At 38.0% G+C, this 24,966-nt stretch overlaps 2 protein-coding genes and 1 pseudogene across 3 annotated transcripts; 1 reads left to right on the forward strand and 2 right to left on the reverse strand.

The window, feature by feature from the left end:
* Positions 1–474: 474 nt before the first annotated feature.
* LOC131773264 (orexin/Hypocretin receptor type 1) lies at positions 475–15,547 on the reverse strand. 2 transcript variants are annotated; one of them, XM_059089265.2, is made up of 2 exons: positions 15,247–15,547; positions 475–4,405 (listed from the first exon to the last, which is right to left on the reverse strand). In XM_059089265.2, exon 2 carries the CDS (start codon positions 4,295–4,297, stop codon positions 3,080–3,082), a length of 1,218 nt encoding a protein of 405 aa, XP_058945248.2. In that variant the 5' UTR covers positions 4,298–4,405; positions 15,247–15,547; the 3' UTR covers positions 475–3,079. The 2 variants fall into 2 exon arrangements, with proteins under 2 accessions (XP_058945248.2, XP_058945239.2); XM_059089256.2 differs by lacking the exon at positions 15,247–15,547 and adding an exon at positions 7,714–7,849.
* On the forward strand, positions 10,866–11,915 carry LOC131773131 (neuropeptide Y receptor type 2-like; annotated as a pseudogene).
* A 6,002-nt stretch (positions 15,548–21,549) lies between the features above and the next one.
* LOC131773332 (G-protein coupled receptor 54-like) lies at positions 21,550–24,642 on the reverse strand. Its single transcript, XM_059089325.2, has 2 exons — positions 24,579–24,642; positions 21,550–24,510 (listed from the first exon to the last, which is right to left on the reverse strand). Exons 1-2 carry the CDS (start codon positions 24,627–24,629, stop codon positions 23,266–23,268), a joined length of 1,296 nt encoding a protein of 431 aa, XP_058945308.2. The 5' UTR covers positions 24,630–24,642; the 3' UTR covers positions 21,550–23,265.
* Positions 24,643–24,966: the final 324 nt, after the last annotated feature.

Raw genomic sequence — 24,966 nt, forward strand, 5'->3', positions numbered from 1 at the left:
TAACTAAGCTTAAAAAGCCGATTAACTCTGAGAGATCATTCCGTTTTCTCTTTAAGGATTTTCGTCTCTGCTCACCTTATAACAACGTCAATTACGGCGCTTAACATGTTTACAAACCTTTGTTTGGTTCTTCTGTTGCTATATGTTGCTAATATGGTAACCCTGGGTGAACGTGCATTTCAGGCGGCTGCACCGCATCTATGGAATGAGCTACCATTGCAATTACGCAATATTGGATCTGTAGAAATTTTTAAGAATTCAATTAAGACTTTTCTTTTCAGGCAATTTTTTCAATAGTGGTTAAATTATGAATTGTATATAGCCAAGTTAACTGTAATATGTAATTACTTTTCTAATTATTTGAGATTTTAATATTTAGAGACAGTAATTGTAAAGCGCTATTGATCTGTCATTGTAAATAGCGCTCTATAAGAAGTAAATTATTATTATTATATTATTATTTGCTACTTGCCGGCTCGCTTGTTACGAAATTTCACTTTCAATTAACGAAAAAAAGTTAGAGAGAAGTCTCGGAAAAGGTCACACATAGTACATTTTGGCAGATGGCGTGACAGCTTTTGCTCAGCTCCGTGTTCTGTACTCTGATAGAACACGCTCTTTCAACCAATGACAGAGCGTGTTATATCCGAACTTTAAGATAAAAGAAGGGATTACTTTTGACTTTCTCTCTCAGTACGCAAGTGATGCCGTAAATCACTCTAGACTCTCTGTGACCCAGTGGAAGAGTAGTATAGCTTCGACTTCTTGTGGAGGCTCAGAGTTTTTCTTTGTCTCAGTCTCGTAACAAGATCGAGTAAAGGCTTTCTCTAGATATGAATTTTCTTGGATGTATTTCATATTATAAATTATACGAAGGTTTTTACCATTTAGCCTTATTTATTTTTCCAGCATTAAGCGACTGTTAACATTACAATGAATACCTGAAAAACCCTCTGAGAGGGTAAAGGTTTCATATAATTATCGATTTTATTTTCATTGTCATAGCTGTTAAGATTATTACTATTATCAGCAGTTGAGTTAGCTGCTGTCCCAACCCATCAGCGACCACTATGTTAACTACTTATTTGGCGTAACCAACGGCCGACTGTCATATAATATGCAAATATTTTCTAATTAACGATGAGGAAAGAATTTTTAACTTTGGTTTCGTTAGTTATTACTATTTTCTCTGAGTTAAAAGTTCTTTCTCTGAAGCAAGTCTGCTCCGTTTAAACAGTGCAGATACAATTCAACAGACTTGCTTCTGCAGCATGTGAACAATAACCTTTCCTGGCCTTTTAACATACAAGTTGTCCCTATGGTTTTAGTTCATTGTTTAAAGTTAGGTTATGAGATTTGACAAATCTACTAGCTGGAGAGTAAAAACCCTTACCAGAATACCAAATCTTCCTGGATAGAGCGCTTTTCGATTGAGCGTCACTAAACCAAAGACAAATAAATCAAAACAGCTAATCAGAATGAACCTCAGTACCCTCGAGAGCCTGTAAGAACTTACAGTTAAGACAAGCGAGCTGTCTAAAGCGCGGGAAAGCACCGTTGACCAAGTTGCGATTATTTATGGTTTCGTATCTGATTGGTTGAGAAGGCGGCACGGGTTTTCTGGATCAGTCAAGGAGCTAGGTAAAGTAAGACCAATACAACGTCGGATTACTATCGACATTCAATTGAAAATTCCTCTGATTCATCTTGAATTTTCTGTAGCTCGTAGGGAGGGTTAACAGCTAGACTTTTAACTAGAGGGTTTACTATGCACAGTTTTTGTTCTTCCACCATTATCTGCTCAAAGTTTGGACATGATTTTCAAGCGGAAAGGAAAGGTACAAAGAAACTTAAAGGATGCTTCAAGGAAAATGGTTCGCCCTCAACAATTGGCTGGACTAGAAATCGTATGAAGTCTTGATTCGATCTAATGAAAAATAATTATTAGATACGTAAGAAATCTAATTATGAAAGATTCATAAAATTTTATGGAAGAAAATGAAAATACTTACAATTCAATTGGTAAACGATATGACTTAATTCTTTGGTGTTATTTAGCCGAATTGTTTTCCGATCAAAGAATAACCAGCGCGTGAGCAAACAATTTAACAGATAAGCAAAGAAAACGTGCTTATAAACCGCTTGTAAACTGGTCAAAAACTGTTTCATTTATAGATTAAAAGTTAATTTTCTGGCTAAAATGGCTACGCCTGAAACCGCTAATCACAAATCAGTTATTAATCAAATGTCAATCAACGCGTCTATTTGAACAGGAACAACTATTGTCATTGAGACGCGATATAAAAAAAAATTACATTTCCATGACAAGGGCCTTTGCCAACAATACTTTTATATTAAAATAGCAGTTGTTAGACTTGATATCAAGGGCTGACTTCACAGCTTCAACGACTGTTTTGTGCAATCTTACCCATGGGGAAGAGCTCAGTTGCTATGTCAGCCTTTCCTAACATTTAATTCATCCAAGTTTGTGAGACTATATTCAAAGCCGAAAAAATGGCCGGAAATTGGTCTCTACACAGGCGATTTTTCTCTAGGGCTTCGTAGAGGTGAATGGTGCTCACTAACCACTTTCGAAATGGTAAGTTAGTGCGCGCGAAAAGCGCCGTTCAGATGTCAGGTAATCAGTTTTGAGGAAGGCGGGTGGCTCAGGCTTATCAAGTTTGAGGCAAAATACTTGACAGAGGTAATGCTTAAATATTCTGTCAGTTTTGTTGTTTTTTATCAAATCAAATGCAAGCCGAAGCTTATTTCTTACCATATGTCAGTGCGCTTTTCGATTGAGTGTCTAAAACCGTAGAAATCACAACAGCCAATAAAAACAATGGAAAAATTACAAGGAACCAATGAGAATTAAGAACAAGAAAAACAAACACAAGAAGACGTCTAAAGCGCGGGAAAACGCGGGTGACCAAGTCACAATTGGTTTTAGTCTTGTATCTGATTGGTTTTTGGGCCAAACACAAAGCAAAACGAAGCAAACCGAAGTTATCTCGGATTACTTTTTACACTCAATTGAAGCCTGTTCTTATGCACCGTAAGCCATGCCTGAACTATAATATTAACCGTTGCCGTCTTTATAGGTTCTACAGGCTATAATTCTGATAAACGCTTTGTGGTAAAACTTACTCATCATTCCGTAACAGACCGGATGCATGGCACTAGGAAAGCATGTCAAAGCAAAGACACTCTTACTTACAATATAACGATATGGCCAGTTTATAAATGCGTTTACCCGGAACTCAAACAGAAGCCATTGAACTTGATAAGGAATGTAACAGATTACAAATATCAAAACAAGTGCAAATACCATTCGTAATAAATCATTCTCCAGTTCAAACGTTTTGTTGTTCACGGGTGGCACCTCGCTCAAATATGAAGCGTTTTCGTGTGATTCTTTCTTTTCCTTTTCTGGCTTTACGCCTAGATCTTTGGTGTCAACTTTGATGTTCATCAACTTGATTTCCTCTCGGTTTTCTGTCCCAGATTGACTAAGCAGGCTCAAGGCTCCTTGAGGATCCTCCGGGTACAAAGTGGACTGATTAGTAACTGAAGAAAAAGCTTTGCTCTGCTCATCCCGCAACCTTGCAATAACAACGATATGTTCCCGAATCTTTTTGCTGACCAAAGCATAGGACACCGCCATTATTGCTAGCGGCAGGGCGAAATTTAATATGAACACAACAATGGAATAAAGATCCTTAAAACGTTCGTAACCCGGGGGAGGTATTTCTTCACATAGACGATGTTCCTCGTACACTTGCACGACATGGAAAACTGACGTGGGAACAGACAGAAAAACGGACCCCACCCATGTGAAAATTATTATACAACGCATTTGCCGGCGGGTTGGTTTAGTGACGAGTGGCTTGACGAGGAGAAGACAGCGGTAAACAGCAAGAATGGCTAGGGTCGTTGTGATAACCAGCAGACTAGCCATTTGTGCCAGAGTCAGTATCTTGCACATTGCTAATCCGAGCTTCCAAGACCACGGGGGTTCGTCGGCATGAAATGTAAACATGAAACTAACGGTGCTGAGGATCTCGGCGAAAGCCAAGTTGCATACGAGGTAATGGGCGAAGGGTTTGTTGCCTGGTTGCCTCCAAACTGCTCGACACACCACGTAATTTCCAACCAGAGCAAACGCCAGCAACAGGCTGACGACCACGGTACGGACAATTCGTAAAGGTTCGGGCTCAGGAAGAAGCGAAGAACCTGTAGCGGTTTGGTTGTCGTTTAGAGAAGTGGTTTGATTCATTGTACACCCGGAACAAGACATTTTCAACACTCGTAGAAGATCTTTCACTCGCTTAGATCTTCTTGAAAGTGCTTCCCTATTTGTGGCACTGAACTTTGAGAGAACATCATCGTGTGTTTTATAGAAGATCTGAAATGCAAATGAATCTGCATAAACAAATACGTCTATTGCATCATCTCGACAAGAGAATATCAGTTAATGACCTTTGAGTGAATAAAACCGGATACATTGATTTCAAAATTCTACCACGGCAACGATTAAAGAGTTTTTTACTTTCATTACCTTTAACGAATGGTCACATTGCAAAATAGAAGCACAATGAGGACAAAGTGGCTTGCAGTGATGCAGTGCTATTTCCTTTTTTTCAGCGTTGGCAATTTAACTCAAAACCCGGATTCTACTATGAAAACTATCAAATAGTTTTTTATTTTAATTTTCTTTAACGAATGGTCACATTGCAAAATTGAAATATAATGAGGACAAAGTGGTTTGCAGTGATCCGGTACTATCTCCTTCTTTCCGGCGTTGGAAATTTAAACCAAACCTGGATACTTGGTTCCATGATAATTTAGGTGTGGTCTTTTTTTTGTTTTCCGCCCGGGCCATTAAAAGCCATTTTGTCTTTGTCATTTTTCCAGCTAAGGAAAAATATCCGTTGACAAGGCTATGAATAAGTATCACCCATTAAGATATATCTCTTTGTTCTTAGACTTGATTTTTTTTTTTTAGTATTTCCTCTTATATTCTGTCAAGATAGATTTTAACGACGAAAAAGCTATTTTCACCTCATGTCACCTTGCTCAATTTTCAAGCCATTGTCAGCAAATTAAAGCTTCATTGGGCAATGCGAATGAATGAATGGCATTCATTAAAAACACGAGAAAGCATTCGCACTTTTCTTTAAGAAGAATCATATTGTTTTGAAATTGCTTTCCGGCCATTGCGGTTATAGAATATAATGATTGCGATATCGCGTAAAGAAAAAAAACATATACATTCTCTTTCACTTTTTGATATTATTACAAGGTACAGGGGCTGAGATTACAGAATATGATATCAGGTCGTTTCTGTAACATCACTGGTAGAGTTTTGTATGAAACCTTAATCCTAGGTATTCAAAACGGAGGGAGATATGGGTTTTGGTATCACTTCCATCGAGAACCTTCGACCTTGCTGTCTTCCGCTCAACGCGAATCTTCTATTTCTGTTTTGATTTGTCTTACTTTGTTCCGCGATTTTTTTCTCAGTGTGTCTGCCCTGACTGCTTCACAACAGGCCGGTTATCCTAATATTAATCCTTGTGACACACAGCGGTTTAAGAATTATCATTTTTTGTTGTAACCTAAATCTTGACCTTACCGCACATTGTCATTTCACTTCTGAGCATCAATGAGGGTACGCAACGCTTTCATGAGTCGATTCAACCGTTAGCAGCTTAAGGGGAAAATTATCCACAATTCTTGCTTTTATACAAGTTTTAGTATTTAGTAACGTGTTACAATCAGAGGAGGTCTTAGAATTTTCAACGGCACTATCCCTTTTTGGCAATGTTTACTTCCCACGATTTGAAAAGAACGGAAACTTTTGGTCGACGAAAAAAACCATGAAGATGAATGAGGAAGGCGGCAAACTGAGAGAGGAAGTTTATGAAAAAAACTTTTTCCAGGATCTAGGGAATTTTTTTTTAATTATGATTATACGTGTGAGACTTAAAGATGAGCTTTTAGCAAGATATAAGAAACGGACGAGTTGAAAGAATTTTACGATCATAAGATGTGTCATTCGACTAACACCCTTGCTTTCCAGAATCTTCGAGAAGTTAGAGTTAGTCGTGACACGTCATAAAAATTGTGGGAAACTGAAAGGAAATTGTGAGGGTATTCAACTTGACATCTCTTATATCATACTTAGTTACTTTTCCGCTAAGAGGTTTTTTTTCCGTTTTTCCAAACTTAATTTTCCAACTTCAAAATCGCTCCTCATTTTTTATATTCCAATAACTTGCATACAAATCAAAAGCCTCTATTTTAGCTTTCTACAAAGCTCTGTTTTTATAATTTTTTCTATCCACTAAGTCAGCGTTTCCAAATTCATCCTTCTCTGAAGGGCGGTTTGGTGGAAAATTCATCCAGGCGGAAGTCACGATAGCAGAAACGGCGTTGCGTTTTTCAAAGTTCATTTAGCATGGTGTAGATAGCGTTTGAGTTTGGTATTGCAATTAAAGCGTCGTTCTAATGCGACCTGAAGCGCTTCCACTTTCGTCGACGAATTAGAACTATTGAAAAAAAAACGCCCTTTTCCTAGTGACACTGAAGTAGGATTTACTCTGCTAATCAATCATATTTCTGGTAGAATACTCTCCACTGAAGAGCTTTTGGAAAAAAAATGAAAACTAACTGATGCCCGTAGTGCTTATAATCAAGTTGTTCTCAATTGCCTACCGGTAGAGGTTTAAGGTGCTGTTCTCTTGTCGAAACTTGATAACAAGGGAAGTAAATCAAATTGCTTCATCTCTTAAAAATACATTGAATAAAGGGAAATTTTTTCCAAAGGGAACATGGAATGTTAGTGACACTAAAGTAGGATTTACTCTGCTAATCAATCATATTTCTGGTTGAATGCTCTCCACTGAAGAGCTTTTGGAAAAAAATGCCAACTTACTAACGCCTGTAGTGTTTATAATCAAATTGTTCTTATTTGTCATACGGGTAGAAGTTTAAGGTGCTGCTCTCTCGTCGAAACTTGATAACAAGGCAAGTGAATAAAACTGCTTCATCTCTTAAAAATACATCGAATAAAGGGGAATTATATCCAAAGACTAACATTTTATGTGGAATGACCTAGTAATCTAAATATCATTCCATCCTCCTTCACCTTAAATGGCATCATGTTGTGCTTCCTTAGTCTTTTCCTTTTGCAAGGAAAAAAAATGTGTTGAAAATGACCTCCTCCACTTGCTCGTTTTTCATGTAATTCTCAAGCCAAATAATTTTCGCTAAAATGTTTCCTCGATAGTTCCGCATCTTGGAGTCCCACTTAAATAACTATAAGCGTTTAATCAGTGGGGGAGGGGAAGGGCTTGGCAGAGGAAAGGTCGACAACAATTGGCTTTATTTGACCCGCGATACACTAAGAATAGCTCACCAAATTATGTGATTTCAATTCATCCCTTTATAACAAAACGACAAAAGATCGCAGCCTCAAAACACAAGAGCCTCAGTTTGAGGCCAACATTTATAGGACAACCGTGTTTTTCCCTTCGAGTGAAGGAAAAATTGCCGAGAGAAGATAAAGTGAAACGAATCTATCAAATTGTTGAAACTCGCCTTAAGCTACGTAATGTTATAAGTAGATAAAAAAGAGTAAAATTGCTATCTTAAGTATTCATAAAGTATACCCAAGAGTAAAGTTGTCTCTATATAAAAACATTTACTGACCTGCTATGGGCTCGAGGGTAGAAACTGACAACCTTTCTATGACGCCACAAAAGAAAACCATTTTACTCGCTATATGTAGTTCATTGTAAGTGAAACATTAAATAGCAAACGTAACCAGAGAATTCGGCAAGTAGCAAAAGGCAATATCGCTTGTTACAAGATCCGTTTTTAACAATGATATTCAGACCGGACAAAGGGACGCTAGTCTTTCCGCCTTTTATCAACACTATCACGAAAAACGATCATTTTACAATTATAAAAGGTTATACGGAAATGCAAACCTGAAAATAATGGTTATGAGGGCGAACCGAAACCATTCTGGTCCAAATTTAAAATGCATGTCAAGCTTTGTTTATCATTTTGTGTCAAAGTTAGAGAGAAATTAACAAACAAAATATGGAAATTAATATCTAAGCCTGTTTACCATGTTATGGATTTTAAAGAAAACGTCAATTGTGAATGTCATAGTTTATGTGCACATCTGCCTAGTTCATTTACAGTCTCACAGGCACAAAAAAGACATTTCATTTCAATCCCGCTATAGTTGAATATTCAGTTAACGAGAACGTGCGCAGTAACTTAACGAACGCATCGCACTTAAATCGCATCGGTAATAGCCTAATTGGGAGAGGACGTAGGTCAGTTTTAAAAGAAAGCAATTTTTTTAACCTAACAATACCGCCAAGTTGTGTTAACATTTACAATAGGAGTTAAGTGAAGAGTGGGTGGATTGAAGCAAGCGCATGATTACAAACTACTCAGTAAGCGGTGTGTTTAAGACTTTTTTAACTGCAGGTGAACTGCATTTATTACGCGCCCTAAGTAAAAAAAAAAAATGGGTTGAGACATAAATCATCTTTCCATACTACCAATGCTATAATGCTATAAAAGAGGAATTAAGAGTTAAATTGGAAACACTGTTTAAATAAGATGTAATGGCTGAGTAGTTTTTTAGTTGCGGGAGTAATGCATAAGATTAGATATGCGACTTAAGTCAGGAAAAAAGCACACTTTTGAGTAATATATTCTATCATTGGATAACACTAAGTTTCGAAAATGATATGAAAACCGCAAATCTCCAATCTACCTTCCTTTAAATTTTGCTTTGGTTCTTAATACATAGCGTTATACTACTTCAACGTTTTTTACGCAGCTGGCAAAGACCAGCAGAAGCAAGCATGATCATTTTTTTTTTTCGATAAAACAATAGAGGGGTTTTTCTTGAACATGATGTGTTTGGGCTCGACTCGAAGTAAATTTTAGCCCGAGCCGCTAGGCGAGAGTTAAAATGACTCTGAAAAGTTATGCCCGCGACCATAAACTGTATTACCATCACAATTTGTAGGCATTGACAAAATAAAAATGACTGAGAAAATGATTGTCTGAACAACCACGCGAGGGTGCAAGTATAGTATTTTAGTCAGCCAAAAGTTCCATTTTAGCCCGCAAAATGCTCTGCAGTGCCCGAGAAAGTGAATATAACACATTATCTACAAACGCTGAGTGGCTTCTCTGTTCTAAAAAGAAAACGTGCCCTCAGATGACGGCTTCAATTTGGCGTTTAAACCCAAATGAAGAGCTTAGTGGATGTAGGAGCTTGCGTAGCTAGCTAAAAGCTGTGACGTTGAAAGGATGATTCATACGCTGTTAAAGCTTTCGTCAATCAACATCTTCGACAAGTTGTCGCCAGCTTAAAAATTGCTATTTCGTTTAGGGAAGTCATAGAGAGGAAGTTCTGATCGAGAGAGACCTCATAGCGTGCGAATGGTCTACTTTAAGTCTCAATTGGGCGGATATGTAGTTACCACCACCTGTGTAATGTTTATTTTGTTAGGAAAAGGGAAAATGGAATGGAAAATATTATCGACTCAAAAACGTCTTAAATTTTTCTCTCAGAATTTCTTGTTTTGTTTGTCGGCTCCGCAAGAGTAACGAATGGAGACGGAGAGACAGAGAGACGATTCCACAAATCAGGGCACGTTTGAGGAGCAAATCATCGCGGCGTTGCCTTAAGTTGAATTGCCTCCAACCAAGTGCTGTAAATGAGCATTTCTCACTGGTGACGTTAAAACATAGCCGAGTGGATGTCAAATTATGTTGCCCAACTCGATAAACTTAAGCATTGAGTCAAATTGAGTGAGCTGTTTATTTCTCTATTAATTCGTCTCTTCGTTCTCAGAGGTCACAGGTCTTAATATTCACCCCTTTAAAATCAGTCTTGCAGTCCTCCGCGAAACTAAACATTAATAGAATCAGTTGGTATTTGTTGTTATCGTCGTCTTTCTTCTTGCTAATGTATAAATATCGTAAAGAGAAATAACTCGCTTTCGGGATTGCACAGATAAAGCTTTCCTATTGTAATTATGTAACTATTACCCAAGGGAAACTGTCGGGAGCTTCCTTCGTTGACGCAAGTGCACGTGACTTAAGTTTGTGAGACTATTTGTAGTTCGTGCATTGAGCGGGCTATGTTTTTTTTAGACAACTGCTCATTTCAGATAAATTGCAAAGACAAAAATAAATTGCGTGGCTTGGAAGGCGAGGGTAAGTCTAGAGTAATTTGCAGTCTTTAGAAGTTTTTGAGTTATCATCTCATCCACGCTCCCCAAATAATAAATTGATAACGTGTCAGAAAAATAAACTTTATTTCAACTACCTGCCCTCAATTTCAACTTTCCGTACTGTTTGAATTAAGTCGAAGCGCGCTCAGCCAATGAGTGGGCCGAAATTTGTGCATGTTGTGATAACGTTGAATTTCAAAATAGCTGCTTTGTTCCTAAGTTCAGCCTGCAGCAATGGAAATTCTCTGCTTGAATTGTCCTTCATAGCAACTAATTTTTCATACGGTTTGTTATTGTACTTTTTTAATCGAGTTGAAGCTTCTAAAACCATGTCAATAGTAAGAGGAATATAACACTTCGATCAAACGCAAGTCTTTCTTCTCAACTGACTCACCTGTCGAGAAGGGAAGCTGTGAGCAACGACTATAAACGGAAAAATAAACATTTAAATTACGTTGCTTTCCAATTAAAAACACAGGGTAAAACTTGGCTTTAAGGGCTATTTTTTCATGTCGATCAAAGAATCATAATCTCCAAAAGTTTTTCGCAATGATTTACTTTTGTGAGCGAGTTCCATTTTATTCTGTTAAAATGATAGCGAATGCAACCTTTCCGAGTAACGTTAGCACATCAAACGCGTCAGAAAATGCAATTTATAGAAGCGCACTTGGAACCCTTTGGGTTGAGAACTTTTCGTTTATCAATCTTTTCGTTAGTGATTTTCACAAGCCTCGTGGGTAACCTTATCATTAGTGAAGCAGTGTGGAAAATTCCTAGTCGCAAGCCTTCCTCTTAATTACTATTTGGTGGCCAATTTAGCTGCAGCTGAACTGATCAACTCGCTGTGTCACGCGTTCATCTTAGTTTACTTGGAGAAAGAAAGTTGGATTTTTGGCGAAGCGATGTGCATCTTTGATGAACCCTCTTCTGGTGCTAAGCATGTTTGTGATTACAAATTCCTTGGCCATAATCGACTTATGTCGCTACAGAGTCACGTTCAGCAGAAGAAGACCAAAAGCTTTGGTAATCGCAGGCATTATCAACGGAATACGGATCATGGACTTGGCAATTACGCTGCCACTTTTATCACCCGCAAACTCGTTAAAATATCTGAAAATCAGCTCAGTTGCTCGTCACATTTTCCTGGGGACTCTTCCGCAAATTATAACAAGTACTCATTTGTTCGCCTCGTGTTCACGTTTGCTGTTCCCTATTTCGTTATACCGTCAGCTTACATTGCACTGACCATCAAGTTGAAGTTACACGTTCAAAGAATTGACAAAGAAGTCGACGATAAAAGTAATGTAGGTTTTTCAGTTTTTATAGCGTTAAATGGCACAGCAAAGCCTTACGGAGTATAAAGACTTGATAAACGGATTGATAACAACACGGCTGAGCCAGAAGAAAGGGAAAAAACTTACAAAACCGACGGAGAAATGGTAAGATGGTCATCGATACAGCTGAAAATCATTTAATGAAAATGGTTTTGTACTAAAATGTTTACCTAGCGCTTTGCATCCGATATGCTGGTATGCAACTATGAACGGCATAGCGTTCCCTTTGTTTGTGAGATTTCCATTTCTTCTGGTTCGTTTGAGGAATGTTGTTCTGCCCTCTGCACCCTCTCAACATAAGATGTAAAGGAAGCGCTGAGTTCGTGATACTGGAAAGTTTAAGAAACGAGGATGGCGACGCCGTGGCCAACGTCGGTTAAAAGATGAACTTATATTTTACCTATGAGTCTCGCGATAATCTAAAGTCATTAAGTTTGTTTCTCCCTGTCAAAACTATCTCGAAACTGAAAATGGAACACGGCGTTAAATTAGAGATAGAAATTTTAAAAAATTAGCTATCGCCGTTCACGTTCTCCAGACGACGCGAAGTTTGGTCATTTCAAGTTGTTATTTTGCAGAGGACGCAAAGAAATTTACAAAAATTTATAACGCACGTGCATAGCCATTATTCTGTTCATTAAACCTTTTGTTTATCGACATTCCCGTTGCCATTGCCGTCGTGGTTTTCTTAAACTCCCTCTACAAACGGAAATTGTTTGCCATCAAGCCGGCTCCGGCTCTCAGACTGTGTGGAGTTTGATGATTTATACACGTTTTTTTCTGTCGAGGACGATTGGAATTTCAAATAGTTTTAAAAATCACGTGCAGAGCTATTATTGTGCTCGTTAAACCTTTTTATTCCGCCACTTTCACGTTGTCATCATCCATGACGCGTTTTTTTTTCTTAATCGACTTCTGAACAACGTGAAATTATTAAATTTTCCGTCGCTTCAGAAGAGAGCAACCCACGGCTGAAAAAAACTTTCATTTTGAACTCAATGCTGCTTCTGCATAATCGCTGAAAGGAACGTCTGGAGTCGTCAGAAATGGTAAGCACATGTACGATTCGCAAAACTTTGAGGGAAAGGTAGGTTTGTTTTCAATCGCGTTTTTGAAAAGCGTCGCCGCTGTGACTGCTCCTAGTAGCAGGTGCAAATGAGCCCCTAAATTTCTCGTGGAAGACGGAGCCTTGGTGGCAGCCGTTGAAATCGCTCTTACGTCTTTGGCCAGTTCAGTCCGGTCAACGAGACTAAAACTAAACGAGCTAATATGTTTGCTTTAAAACAATTACCGACAAACAATTCGAATATAATATGAAAATAAAAGTAGGTAATGTAAAGAAAGAAAAACTTTATGAAACTCTCATGTTATCTTAGTTATCAAGCTCAAGGATGCAAAGTCGTTAAACATCACGCACAGAATTAAAGTGTAAAATTAGCATAAATACAGGAGAGTGGCTTTTGAATAAAACATGTAATAGGAACATTTAAAAGCATAAAAAGTGCATTAGAGTCGTTAAGTTTTTCGTAAGTACTTTAGCTTTATTGAGTCCGATCGACTATGTGAAGTATTGGACTCGAATTTCCTTTTAGAAAAAATTTCGGAAATTATTGGGCAATCAAAATTATTCCTACTTGTCTTTCAAATCAATTTGTTGTCAGAAAGATTATAATTTTCAGCAATATATTCTATGCTTTCCACAATGGACCTTACCGATGATGAATGGACTTAAATATCATAAGTTTAGAAAACGAATGTTATCTTTTCCAGTTGGTGGTTTCTAATTATAATACTTAACAGCAAATATTTTAGTAAAAGCCGGTTATTGTGACCAGCGGTTTATCGCCGCATATCAGACCTCTATCCGCCATCTTTTTATTATGCCTTCAGAACCTCCCTGGGGGAAAAGGGGCCGTATGTTCCCTCCTCCGGGCGTAGCAGCCTATTACACCATCGGTAGCTGTTTATGTCTTATCCATAGCCCGGATAAGGTAGATTTGTGGAATGAGGGTAACGTGGAATTTTTTTCAATCAAATTAAAAAAAAATGAAATAAAAGACAACGGGGTATTTGAGTTATAAGAACATTAGCGTTGAATAATTACATCACTACCGTCCGGAAACTTATCTGACTGACCAAAATGGTAAAAAATGATATGAAAACCTGTAAGGTATTTGCCAATATAATACAAGACTGGACGTAAAAGTACGAGACGAAACTGATAAATGCGAGATGAGCAAAGAAGCTTTATCACCCTGCTTGTTTTCAAACGTATCCAGAACAAAAGAGCAATTTGAGATTGATTTAAGCCTTACTCAGGAGAGAGATTACTGAGAGATTGAGCAAGTTGAACATCGACGACGCAAGTTTTGGTATTATTACTGAGTTCCTCCAGGGATCTCTAAAAACGTGATTCGACAAGAAATGCAAGATAAACTACAGAGGGAATGAGATCTAAACGAGTGCTTTCCTTGTCTTGACGTTTCCTAGATCTGGTCTGTTTCGCAAAGGCTCCCGTAAAAAGATGTCAGAAACACTCTGGTCACTCAGTGTTTGCGCGTGCACGTAAGTCGTCGGAGCTGGGCGGCACACTTTCAAGTCGTCGCAACCAAATTGTCTCAAACACTTTATAAACAACACTACAAGCCGGTTAGACTCGGTGGTGTCTGTAAACTGGTCTCAGAACAAAATGGTAAATCAGCAGAATGAATCACTTTTGTCTACTTTTAACAGATTACCATTACCGGTCGTTTTTAAGGTTTTCCCTTGAAATTTTGCGCGGGAAATTGGCACACGGCCGGCCAAGATTGATCCATTTACTCATGCTCAACGCATGCCCGACGTTTTCTGAGCTCCAGAATCGTTTTCTACCAATCTCTGTCCGAGCAAACGAATGGCAAACTTTGATTGGTTGATGGTTTGTCTAAAACTAGTGTGTATTTACTTTCTCTAGGTTTGTGACTATAGTCCAAAGTAAAAATTGGCAACAATAACTGATTTGTGTTATCTGAATACTCACATGTGGCCTTCCTTAACCGCAATTAATCTTATTTTGGTGTCAAGGAAGGTTAAGATATAGATTTTGCGATAAAATCAGCGAGTGGTTGAATGGAGATGAAGAAATGTCTTTGCGCTACACATTTCTTAAACCTCCTGAATGGTTTTTATTATTACTACGAAACGGAGAGTGAATTAATCTCTCATTGTCATAAAAACGAAAATGTTCTGATTCTAAGGTCAATAAAACGTTGCCATTTGTGGTTGAAAATCTTAACTCTTTAGGCTACAATGTGGCCCACATATGGTGTGGACTGGTCTTCGATTTCCGCCCACTGTATCTGAACATAAATGCTGCACAGTTTCATTTGCAGTGTTGTACTGAATGGGCTACGCTTTACCAAAGTAACCAGCCCCAGAGTGGTTTTTTGCCTGGTTAAGTTATTACACAATTACTGCACCTAATTTTGCTGAAGACTCCCGTCCTTTCGATTAATTTTACTAATAGCTTCGCATGTTTAAGATTTATCTACTAATGATCAAGCGCTTTTTCCCAAATTTTACGATAAATAGCTTCCACTGCTAATCAAACCAAAATTAACTGTCCAAATCGATATTATAAGTTAGGAAAAAACCCTTACCTTTTGTTGTGCATGTACAAGGAATTCTCTCCGTCAAAGATCTAGCTTTGGACTAGTGTCTTGTCTCACACCTTTGAACTAACTCTATACAGATGTTCGGAGTAATTAAACTTTACATCGAGCAGTGGGGTTCCAGGCCCCCTAGCCCTTCGTAATAATTTCCTTTTGCAACCATTACAGTTCTGCATCACTCTTTTCACTTTGCGAAGGTCAAAGGAAATCTTAAATTTATGTTATGGCAGACAAATGGAGCCAGTTTTTAATTGACCTCGGTATGCCTCCCCGACCGCACGTGAGGTCATTCTATTCGTACAAGCTATTTCTTGACATACACGGTTTTGTTACGCGGTTCACTTCAACCGTGGATTGACGACTGGCCTCTCTTTCTGATATTAGTTACTACCACTATGGAGCTAACCTAAGTATTTATGGCGAATATTAGGAGGCGAATACGTAAACAGAGCGAACACACCGGTGGAGAAACTAAAACTTCTGCTCGCCTCATGAAAAATTTATGGTATTTGACAAAGATTATCATGCGGTGGTTCAAATTGTCTTTATATACTTTGACGTCAGTGGTCTAAAATGTTGTAAAACAAGATCTTAGGTCGTATTTCCCGTCTTTGAACTTTTGAATGCTTAACTCAACATAATATAGTGTGTTTACAGCTCCGAGCTGTATTGAATGGAAAATAAAACAAAGTGTTTCACCCAAGTCAAAGAACATGATTTTTTTTCTCGAATTTGTCATATCTCTTTGTTCGTGGTTTAAGCGCCCTTATCGTCGATTTTACCTAATTTTATTTATCTTTTAGTTTACACGATCAGCATTTTCCGTAAACGAACACTCTCGACTAATGAATAGAAGGATTAATTATATTCTAGGTATAAGAATATCGAAGCCTTCGTGTAATTTATCAAATGCACTAATAATAGGCCTCTCCCCTTGAAAAAGAGCAAGCTTTTTACCAGTTCAGTGGTCAATCAATGCCTCTTTGATGATAAAATCTGTCTGATGAACGGATCAGCTCAATTAGCGAAAAAGTTCCATTAAGTGGTGTTTTTTTTTTTTTAGTTAACAGAGCCAACAGAAAGAAAACACATCGGTTACAAAACCCAGTAATTGTTGATATAGGCTGTAGAGTTACAGACAATGAAACTTGGCTTAAAAATTGAAAATATTTTTCTTTTCCTTTCCCATTTAGTTTGTTTTGTTTATGGTGATGTCTGATGGTGTATTACTGTTTCACTTCCTAAATGTAATGTGACTCTGAATAAGAGTTTGATTATTTCAATTCCTCATCGGAAATTTTAAGTTTTTTAGATTCTCCTATTTCAGCAAGAGTCTAATAATATATTCTCGTGTTCAAAAGATCAGCGGTCTGCGATGACGATCACGTACTTTTTTTCTTTCTTTTTTTATTTCTTAATTTCAACCATTACGGAGACTCTTGAAGACACAATTACTTAACGTTGAATGAATAGGGTAATTCGGCATTTTAACATAACAAAGAAACATTTTTATTGTGATTTGAAAAGAAGATGTTGTCTCGATTCCAGCTGATGTAAACACTGCATATAACGACAGGGTGTTAACGAATGCTTATGTTCAAATCTTTTTGTTATTCATATTGGTAAAAACTCCTTGATTTTCGCTATCAACACGCTTTGGGCGGATAATTTGCGCGCTAGCAACGCATAAGTACTTGCAGTAACACAGCAACACGTTAATCACGCAAACCTATCGGGAAACGTTTCCTATCTTCTGAAACAAGAACGCTTCATATAATGATAGAGCATCGACATTCGACTTCATTTGGTTGGTTTTATTCCTAAAAATTCTTTTTCGGTACAGTACTCTTCAGTGCCGCAAAATAAACACCATTAAGTCATTTACTTGCCTCTGAAAAGATATCACCTCCTTCCGATCCTGATACCCTTCTCGGTTGCCATATCGCAGGCCTGTAAAGAAAGTATTTTTCTTCACGGAAATTTGTATGGTTTCATACTCGTATCCCCTTCAGATACAACACTTGACGTGTGTTATTGTTTCATAGTTATGAAGCCTCGTTTTCAGACTTCAAAATGACCAAGAGAATGATGGGAAATGTAGACCCAATCAGTGTACCAATTAAGCCACAGACGGCCAGACTTGATGGAAATTACTCTCTAGAAACCACATGATTTTTAACAGATAAGATAAGTAAATCATTAATTATGACCTTAACCAGGTTTTGAGATTCCATAGATAGAATCAACCTTTCAAAATTTTTGCAAATGTGTAGAAAATTCAACGACTGTCTTAATTCTTAATTTTCTTAGCAACCTGGCCTCTTACCTAAGACTTCATAAATTCTTGATTTCTTAAGGACAGGCAGGACCCCATGGGTTCCTGGGATAGGTTATTAATTGTCGCCTGGGGGAAGGGGGGGGGGGGAGGTCGCAGGTGTTTGGTTGTGTCACCATAAAATTTACCTAATCATCCAACAAGTAATGTTATTATGACTCCTCTCCCCTTCGCCCCTCATTGTATTTGCAGTTTCTTGGCAGTCAATTTTCTCTTTAGTCCTCCCTTTATACTCTGTCTGCGACGACTCTGGTCCCCGCTCCTTCCCCCCCCCCCGAAAACCATGCTGAAAAGTTTTTCCTTAACGAAAGTTTCATAAAATAAAACTGCATTAGTTCCAAACGCCTAGTAGAGCAAGGGTAAATATCTTATAGCGCTCTTGGAAAACTCAGAGTGTAAACAAGCAATTTCACGAGTCGCGGCGGGAAAACTTCTTGTGTCCTGGATTGACCGCGGAAATTTTGTCAATGCGTACTTCGTTTAACTCTCTCACTCCCTTGAGTGACCAAGACAGAATTTCTCCTCACAATATCAGTACAATATCAAACAGACAAGTGGTGAGAATAACGAAAACTATAAACAAGGGGATTATTTGTTGATCCAATAACAAATTATCCGAACTTACATCGTATAAAATGTATGGCAGACTGTCAAGAAAATTACCAATAAGATCTGGAAGGGGGGGTGTGAGTTGAGAGAATATGTCTCCATGATCAATGAAGGTTTCTATAAACTACACGTCATGCAGTGAAGTTATTTTTATTTTTCGCTTCGGTGATGGCGCGACCATCATTTGTTGCATCGGTTTCTGGCTTGCGAATAATTTCACTAATGGTCTGAGGTCGTAGTTCTTGGGTACAAGTCGAGAGTGATCAGTGAAAAATTGTTAATATGAAATCAATTATTGATGGTCATGCCCTATTATTTGAGTGAGAAAATTCTTGAGTGAAACACGTCTTGTTCAAACAAGAAAAAAATGTCATGTACAACACAGGTTACACGGCAGAACTCAAATAGTGCAGTCTGTTGTCATTGCCATTGTTGGCAGAAATGCGATTATTTTTGCTTATAACCTAAAACTCTGTTTCTCTTTGGTGTAAGATTTCTTATATAAAGATTTTCCTCTTTGAAGTAAATAAGCCAAAATTATATACCTGTTTGTTTTCCTGGGACCCAGCAAGTGGCCATTGCTTCAGTTGTAACAAGCTAGAAACACTACAACGGAGGTCGCAGAGTAAGACGGCATGTAGCGTTGAATAAAATACATAATATTCAGTTTAACCTTTGGATGAATTGGAAGCAAAGAAATGATTCTCGCGGATGATTTGCAATTAAAGGAATTGGAGAAAGGAAACCTGAGAAAAAATTAGCCTTTGACGCGATTCGAATGTGTGCCTCGCGAATACTGCTGGGGTGCTATTACCAACTGAGAAAATGAAATTGAAACTTTTTTCAATTGAAGCTCACCTGCGGGAACCATCTCTTTACTTCTACGACAAGTTGAATATTAATTTGTACGTTCTGGATCATGCGAAGGGCGGGTGAGAGAAGATGTACGTGTACATGTATGAACATATTTTGACAGTACCTGGTCCGTCACAAGGAACTCTTATGTTTAGCGATTCCAGTCAAAAACCTTCAATTGTCTTTGGGTAAAAAATAAAAATTTTCCCTGGCAGACTTTGTAATCGGCTCATTGAAAAAAGAAACCTCTAATACGCATATATTTCTGAATTTAACAATGTTAAAGTTAATGGTGTCTGGATTTTCATATGCTGATTCATTTGAAATAATTATGTGTGTTTCTGTGGAATTGTTTTAAAAGAGAGCACACCGTGATGTCTATCAGACAGAAAATAAATGTCATTAAAGGTAATCCTAGACAAACACGGAAAAAACATGAAAGGCTAAGTCGCGCCTGATTAGTTTTGGTTTTACATCTGAATGCTTGAGAAAATTTGCCCGACCAGTTACAGTGTAATTAGAGCGATCCCAATTGAAAATTGAAAATTTCTCGGAATAAGTTAAAATCTATGGATTACCGCTCGTTATTGTTAATTACAGGATTTTATGGGAAAACCTGAGAAACTCCTCTTCAAGTAGGTTTTTTGCTTAGCTTCAGGTGATAGCAGTGTTGACCAAGATGACAATCCCTTAGCCTACAGCTCAGGCGTCATTTTTTAGCGGCTTGTCAGGGGACAGAGGAAAAAGCGCGGTGAGCGCCCGCTCCCCTCCTAGTGCATGACTCACGCTTCGAACTTGCCTATGTTCGCCTGAAAACGCAAAAAAAAAAAAGTACGCCTGTTCTACAGGCTAAGGATCCTTAGAAGGTGGAGTTGACAGAATGAGTTCCTCGGCCTTCCACGTTCTTTGTTTGAAAGTTTTTTTGAAGTGTAACTGCTGCTATCACACAAGCGTAGCATATAAACAGGGTACAAGATGGATAGAACTGAAATGGTTTACAGACCTTAATGCCTCTGATAAAAAAAAGCTAAAACTAATCTTCTGTTCATGTACTGTATTAAACGAGATGAATCATTGTTTTAGTTTCGGTCCTTTGGTCTAAGAGGAAGTCATCTCAAAAAGTTGATTATTATCTCGAAATATGCCCACCTGTGTCGTAATTATAGCAAACACAGTCATAGACCCAAGTCGTTAGGCTCTCGATAAAATATGACAGTTAAGGCTAAAAGTGCATAACAAAACTACCAAACATGAGTTGAACAGTGTTATTTGTGGGGCAGAAATTGCAAACGTGTTTGGAAAGATGAAGTGGGCACGTGTTATTTTTAATTTTTAATTTTTTTTCTTAAAGCGCTGTGTAGAATATTTTTAAGCCTCAAGGACTCTGGATATTTTTTTAAAATAGATTTTTATAAATGAATTTTTAATGATTTTTATCATCCCTTGTATATTGTGATGTTTTTTTACATTTTCAAAGATAAGGTTTAGAATGTAACTCAGTTATTTTAAGTATTGAATTTAACACCTGAATCGTTGGATTAGTGGTACAAAAAAAATTGTTCGTTGGGATGTGAAATTTAACTTTGGAGAGGTTCAAATCACTGATGGAAAATCTCTTCAGCAAAAGAGTTAACATGCAGTGGAGTTTATTGCGAATGCACGAATCAGTTCTAATTAAGTTCAAGACGAGAATTCCCTTTTGCGCGCGCTCGAAAGTAAAGTTTTAAATCGATAAATAGATTCCTTGTACATGTTACCATGGGTCTGTTCTGTTCAGGTAGTAGATCACAGTTGACGTCAATGTGGTGAAAACATCAGTGACACTCGACGGCGTCTAGTGTGTTACATTTGTTAATAGTTACTTATTCCATGCGTCTTGTCCTCTTATCATCGCCAGAAATCAAGGACATTTCGAGCCCGCTAACAATTATCAGCGGTATATCATACTACACTCCGGAACAATAGAATATCAAGAGAATTCAATATGGCGGCGATCACGGCTCGATCTGCGAAGAAGAGTGTTTCGTACCATGACTTATACAATTTGAGCACCGCAGATCTTCTATTTGATGAAAAGAAAAAGAAAAGAAGACCTGCAAGTAAATCTTTGGGATTGGACGTAAATCTTTGGACGCCATTATGGACGAAATGCGCAAGCGCGGCCGCCATCTTGTCCAATATTTCTGCCGATGTATATCATAGGTAAAAAAACCAAAAAGAACACGCGTGTATAACTCAGCTTATCATTGAACTTGGTTTGTCTACCACAATTATACCACAAAATGACCAATTCAAATAAAATACGTGCATTTTCCCAACCGTTGAATGTTATTTCAAGTGCTGTGATGTGCGCTGAGGACATTCAAAGAGGTGTACTTGATTGGTTTTGCTGAGAATGTTGTGCAAAAGTATTTCATGCGATTTCTGACACTAATTCCATTTGAATGGATTTCCCATCAAAAGAATGAATACACATTTTTAAGAACGCTTTTTTTAATTGTTTTCTACACCCACTTCGTTGGAATACAGTTGTGATCAACAATTTTGTCAATACCTCTACCTACACCTTAAATGACTTGTAAGAACAAAGCTAAGCAGATCAATGCAGATATCATACTCTTAAAAGCTAAAATCTCATTTATGCATTTCTTAGCCTTCACAAATAGAGCAATAGAGCGGTTTTCAATTAAATGTCGAAAGTAAGCAAGGATTGTTTTGGTTTTGCTTCACTTTGTCCTGTGATTGGTCAAAAACTAAAAACAATCGTGACTTGGTCACCCGCGTTTTCCCGCGCTTTATGCAATTTAGTTGTCTTTACTATGAGTTCTCATTGGCTCTTCAGAAAACGTTTTCCTGCGCTTTATGCAATTTAGTTATTTTTACTCTGAGTTCTCGTTGACTTTTCAGACAACTTTAGTTTGGGTTTTACAACACCCAATCGAAATGCGCTCTATCGTGTAACAAGATTAATTTGAACTGAAGCTATATATACAAGTAGTAATAGGAACAAACCGCTTTCCACCCATGTTAATGATTATAATACTGTTGCTGCATTAACAAACAAACAATGGTAGCCTAGCTCACAAAAGCATTAATTTGAAGCTAAACAGTATAATTTAAAGTAGCTATTGTGACCCAAATATTTTTTTAATCTTCTTTGCTAGAGTGCATAACTGCATAACGTGTTTACTATACACAGTAAACTAACGTCCAAAGATAGCATTGGTTTAACTAAGCTTAGATATACAGATTATATTGCTGCACATGTTCGTTGAAATCGAAGAAATGTAAAATGGTTTCCGTGTTTACATAGCCTGATGTAAACACGCGGGAGGTTGGGAGAACACGAGATAAGCGTAGGAAACCACGACGCGAAGCGGGGTGGTTTCCAGCTTATCGAGTTATCGCTCCGTGATTGGTTGGGGAAAACTCGGCCAATCAGCTGAAAAACTAAAACCAATTTTGATTGGTCACTCGCCTTTTCCCGCCTTCAGGCAGTTTGCGTGTTTTCACTTTGAGTTCTCATTGGCTACTCGCGATATTTACCTATATTCTGATTGGCTATTTTGACTGCTTTGTTTTTTTTGTCTGAGCCTAATTTACATCATCAACTCAGTTGATAAAACCAGTTATCTTGCAACACCTTATCTAAAATTGCAAATTTAATTGAATTCTTCACAACTGTAGCTATTTAAAGATCTTGAAAATGAATCGTCACCGACTGTAGCGATTCGGCAAACGGTGAAAACCAACTCTCTTCTCACAAACCTTCTATCAAATGTAGACTGGAAAATTGAGGCAAAAGATCTTTTGATGATGGTTAATACAAATGTTTTAAAGTATAATTGAAACGGCTGAAGACAGATGGCAACTTTTCATTGACGTCATTTGCCACCAACGTCGTGCTAACCTCTCCAATAATCGACCGTTTTCATCTTCATTTAAATCGATAGTGATCGTCGCTTGGTTGGAAATCCTTAAAGACTGCACCATTCAATCTTAGACTAATTTGATTCATTTTATCTTAATGATCACCCTCTCTGATCCCCTTTGAATTGCAATTCAGTAAAAATCATTATTATTTTGTTTCTTTCTTTGTCGTTTAGTTTTCTATTTTATTTTACGCATACAATTCATTTCGAAAGCAGAGTTGGTTGGACGCATCAATTTTGGGTCAAAACGAATAGATTTTGAGCGACTTAAAATGATTATTCTGCCGTTCGACACGAAATCATTCTAATGAACGCTCTGCGGTAGAAATTACTCATCATTCCGTAGAAAACAGGATGCAGGGAATTTGGTAAGTTTGTTAAAGTAAAAGCAAACCTGGAAAAAGCGTAGCGATGGGTCCATTGTGTGAACGACTCCACGTTAAACTCAAACAATAGGAACTGAATTTGATAAGGAATATAGCAAACTACAAATATCAGCACGATCGCAAAAACCATCTTTAGTATGTCGCTCTCCAGGTCAAAGCTGGCTTTGTTTTTTCTCGAGGATTCGTTGCTGTTTGGCATCAGGGGGTTCTCAGTTTCCTTGTTATTCTTTCCCATGTTTCTGTACGGAGAGTCCGTGTTTATCCTGCTGTTTGTTGCCATGTCAGCTACCTCGATATTTTCCTGGTCTTCTTCTGCCCTAGTTCTAGCGTTAGTTCCAGCTGCATCCATATCTCCTAAGCAAGTGGACGGACAAGCTGCCGACATAGCTTTACTTTGCGCGTTTCGGAGCCTGGTAATAACAAAGATATGTTCCCTTATCTTCTTGCTGACTAAAGTGTATGACACCGCCATTATCAAAAGTGGCACTACAAAGTTGATAACAAAGATGAAAATGGAATAAGTATTTTGGTAATGGAAATAACTTGCTGGAAATATTTCTTCGCAGATGTGATAGTCCACACATTTTATCCTGTACACTTTCACAACACGAAAAACCGATGAAGGAATCGATAGCGTAATGGATCCCACCCAGGTGATAATAATCAGACAACGAACTTGTCGGCTGGTCGGTTTGGTAATGAGCGGCTTGACGAGGACGAGACAACGATAGACAGCAAGAATCGCCAAGGTTGTTGTGACGACTAGAAGACTTGCTATTTGCAAAGGATCCACGATCTTGCACATAACAGGACCAAGTTTCCAAGACCACGGCGGTTCATCGGCATGGACTCGAAACACCACGCAAACTGAGCCGAGAATTTCGGCAAAAGCCAAATTGCTGACAAGGTAATGAGCGAACGGTTTAGCTCCGCGCTGTCTCCACACTGCGCGACACACGACAAAGTTTCCAACCAGTGAAAGCGCCATTAACAAGCTAAAAATTACGGTACGAATAATTCGTAAGCCCTCTGGTTCAGGAACGAACGAGTATGAGGTGCCATCTGTCCCGTTGTTTAGCGCGCACGACGACATCATCAGAGAAAGTCCTTCTGCTGGTTGCCGAAGCTTAAGTGACTGAAATTTGAGAAGGAGGTGAAAATCATCTTGTTGAACGTAAAACGAGCTCTAAAGCATCAACTAACCTTTTGGAGAATCTCACAGCGAGTGTCCTTTTCATAAGCCAAACCGTTCATTCGATGGACCTTTAATTTTCATTCGCTTATCAATTTTTTTTCAATTTAGTTTTCTATTTAGAAAACTGACGGCAAAACTCCACAAACAAAAAACCTATTAGCAGAAAAGTGGTTTTAAAACCATTATAAAAACAATTACCTTCGTCTGTAATTACAGCGATGTATTTTTATGCCGCTTCAATTCAGAAAATGGTAGAAGAGCGGCGTTCACCTTTGAAAAAAACCCTTCAGCCACTTAGTTCTGATAGGTAAAGTCTGAAAAGCTTCATATCTCAGCCAAACACTCCTTCAATATATATGTTTCGGACTAAGAAATGAATTAAAACACTGCCCGCTG

Source organism: Pocillopora verrucosa, chromosome 2 (assembly GCF_036669915.1).
Source record: "Pocillopora verrucosa isolate sample1 chromosome 2, ASM3666991v2, whole genome shotgun sequence".
NCBI classification, from domain to species: Eukaryota; Metazoa; Cnidaria; class Anthozoa; order Scleractinia; family Pocilloporidae; genus Pocillopora; species Pocillopora verrucosa.

Excerpts from the sequence above, each read along its gene's own strand:
- LOC131773264 (XM_059089265.2), bottom strand. The coding sequence starts at position 4,297 with ATGTCTTGTTCCGGGTGTACAATGAATCAAACCACTTCTCTAAACGAC.
- LOC131773332 (XM_059089325.2), bottom strand. The coding sequence starts at position 24,629 with ATGAACGGTTTGGCTTATGAAAAGGACACTCGCTGTGAGATTCTCCAA. Across the intron at positions 24,511-24,578 it reads GCTGTGAGATTCTCCAAAAG|TCACTTAAGCTTCGGCAACC; the intron begins GTTAGTTGATGC and ends CTCAAATTTCAG.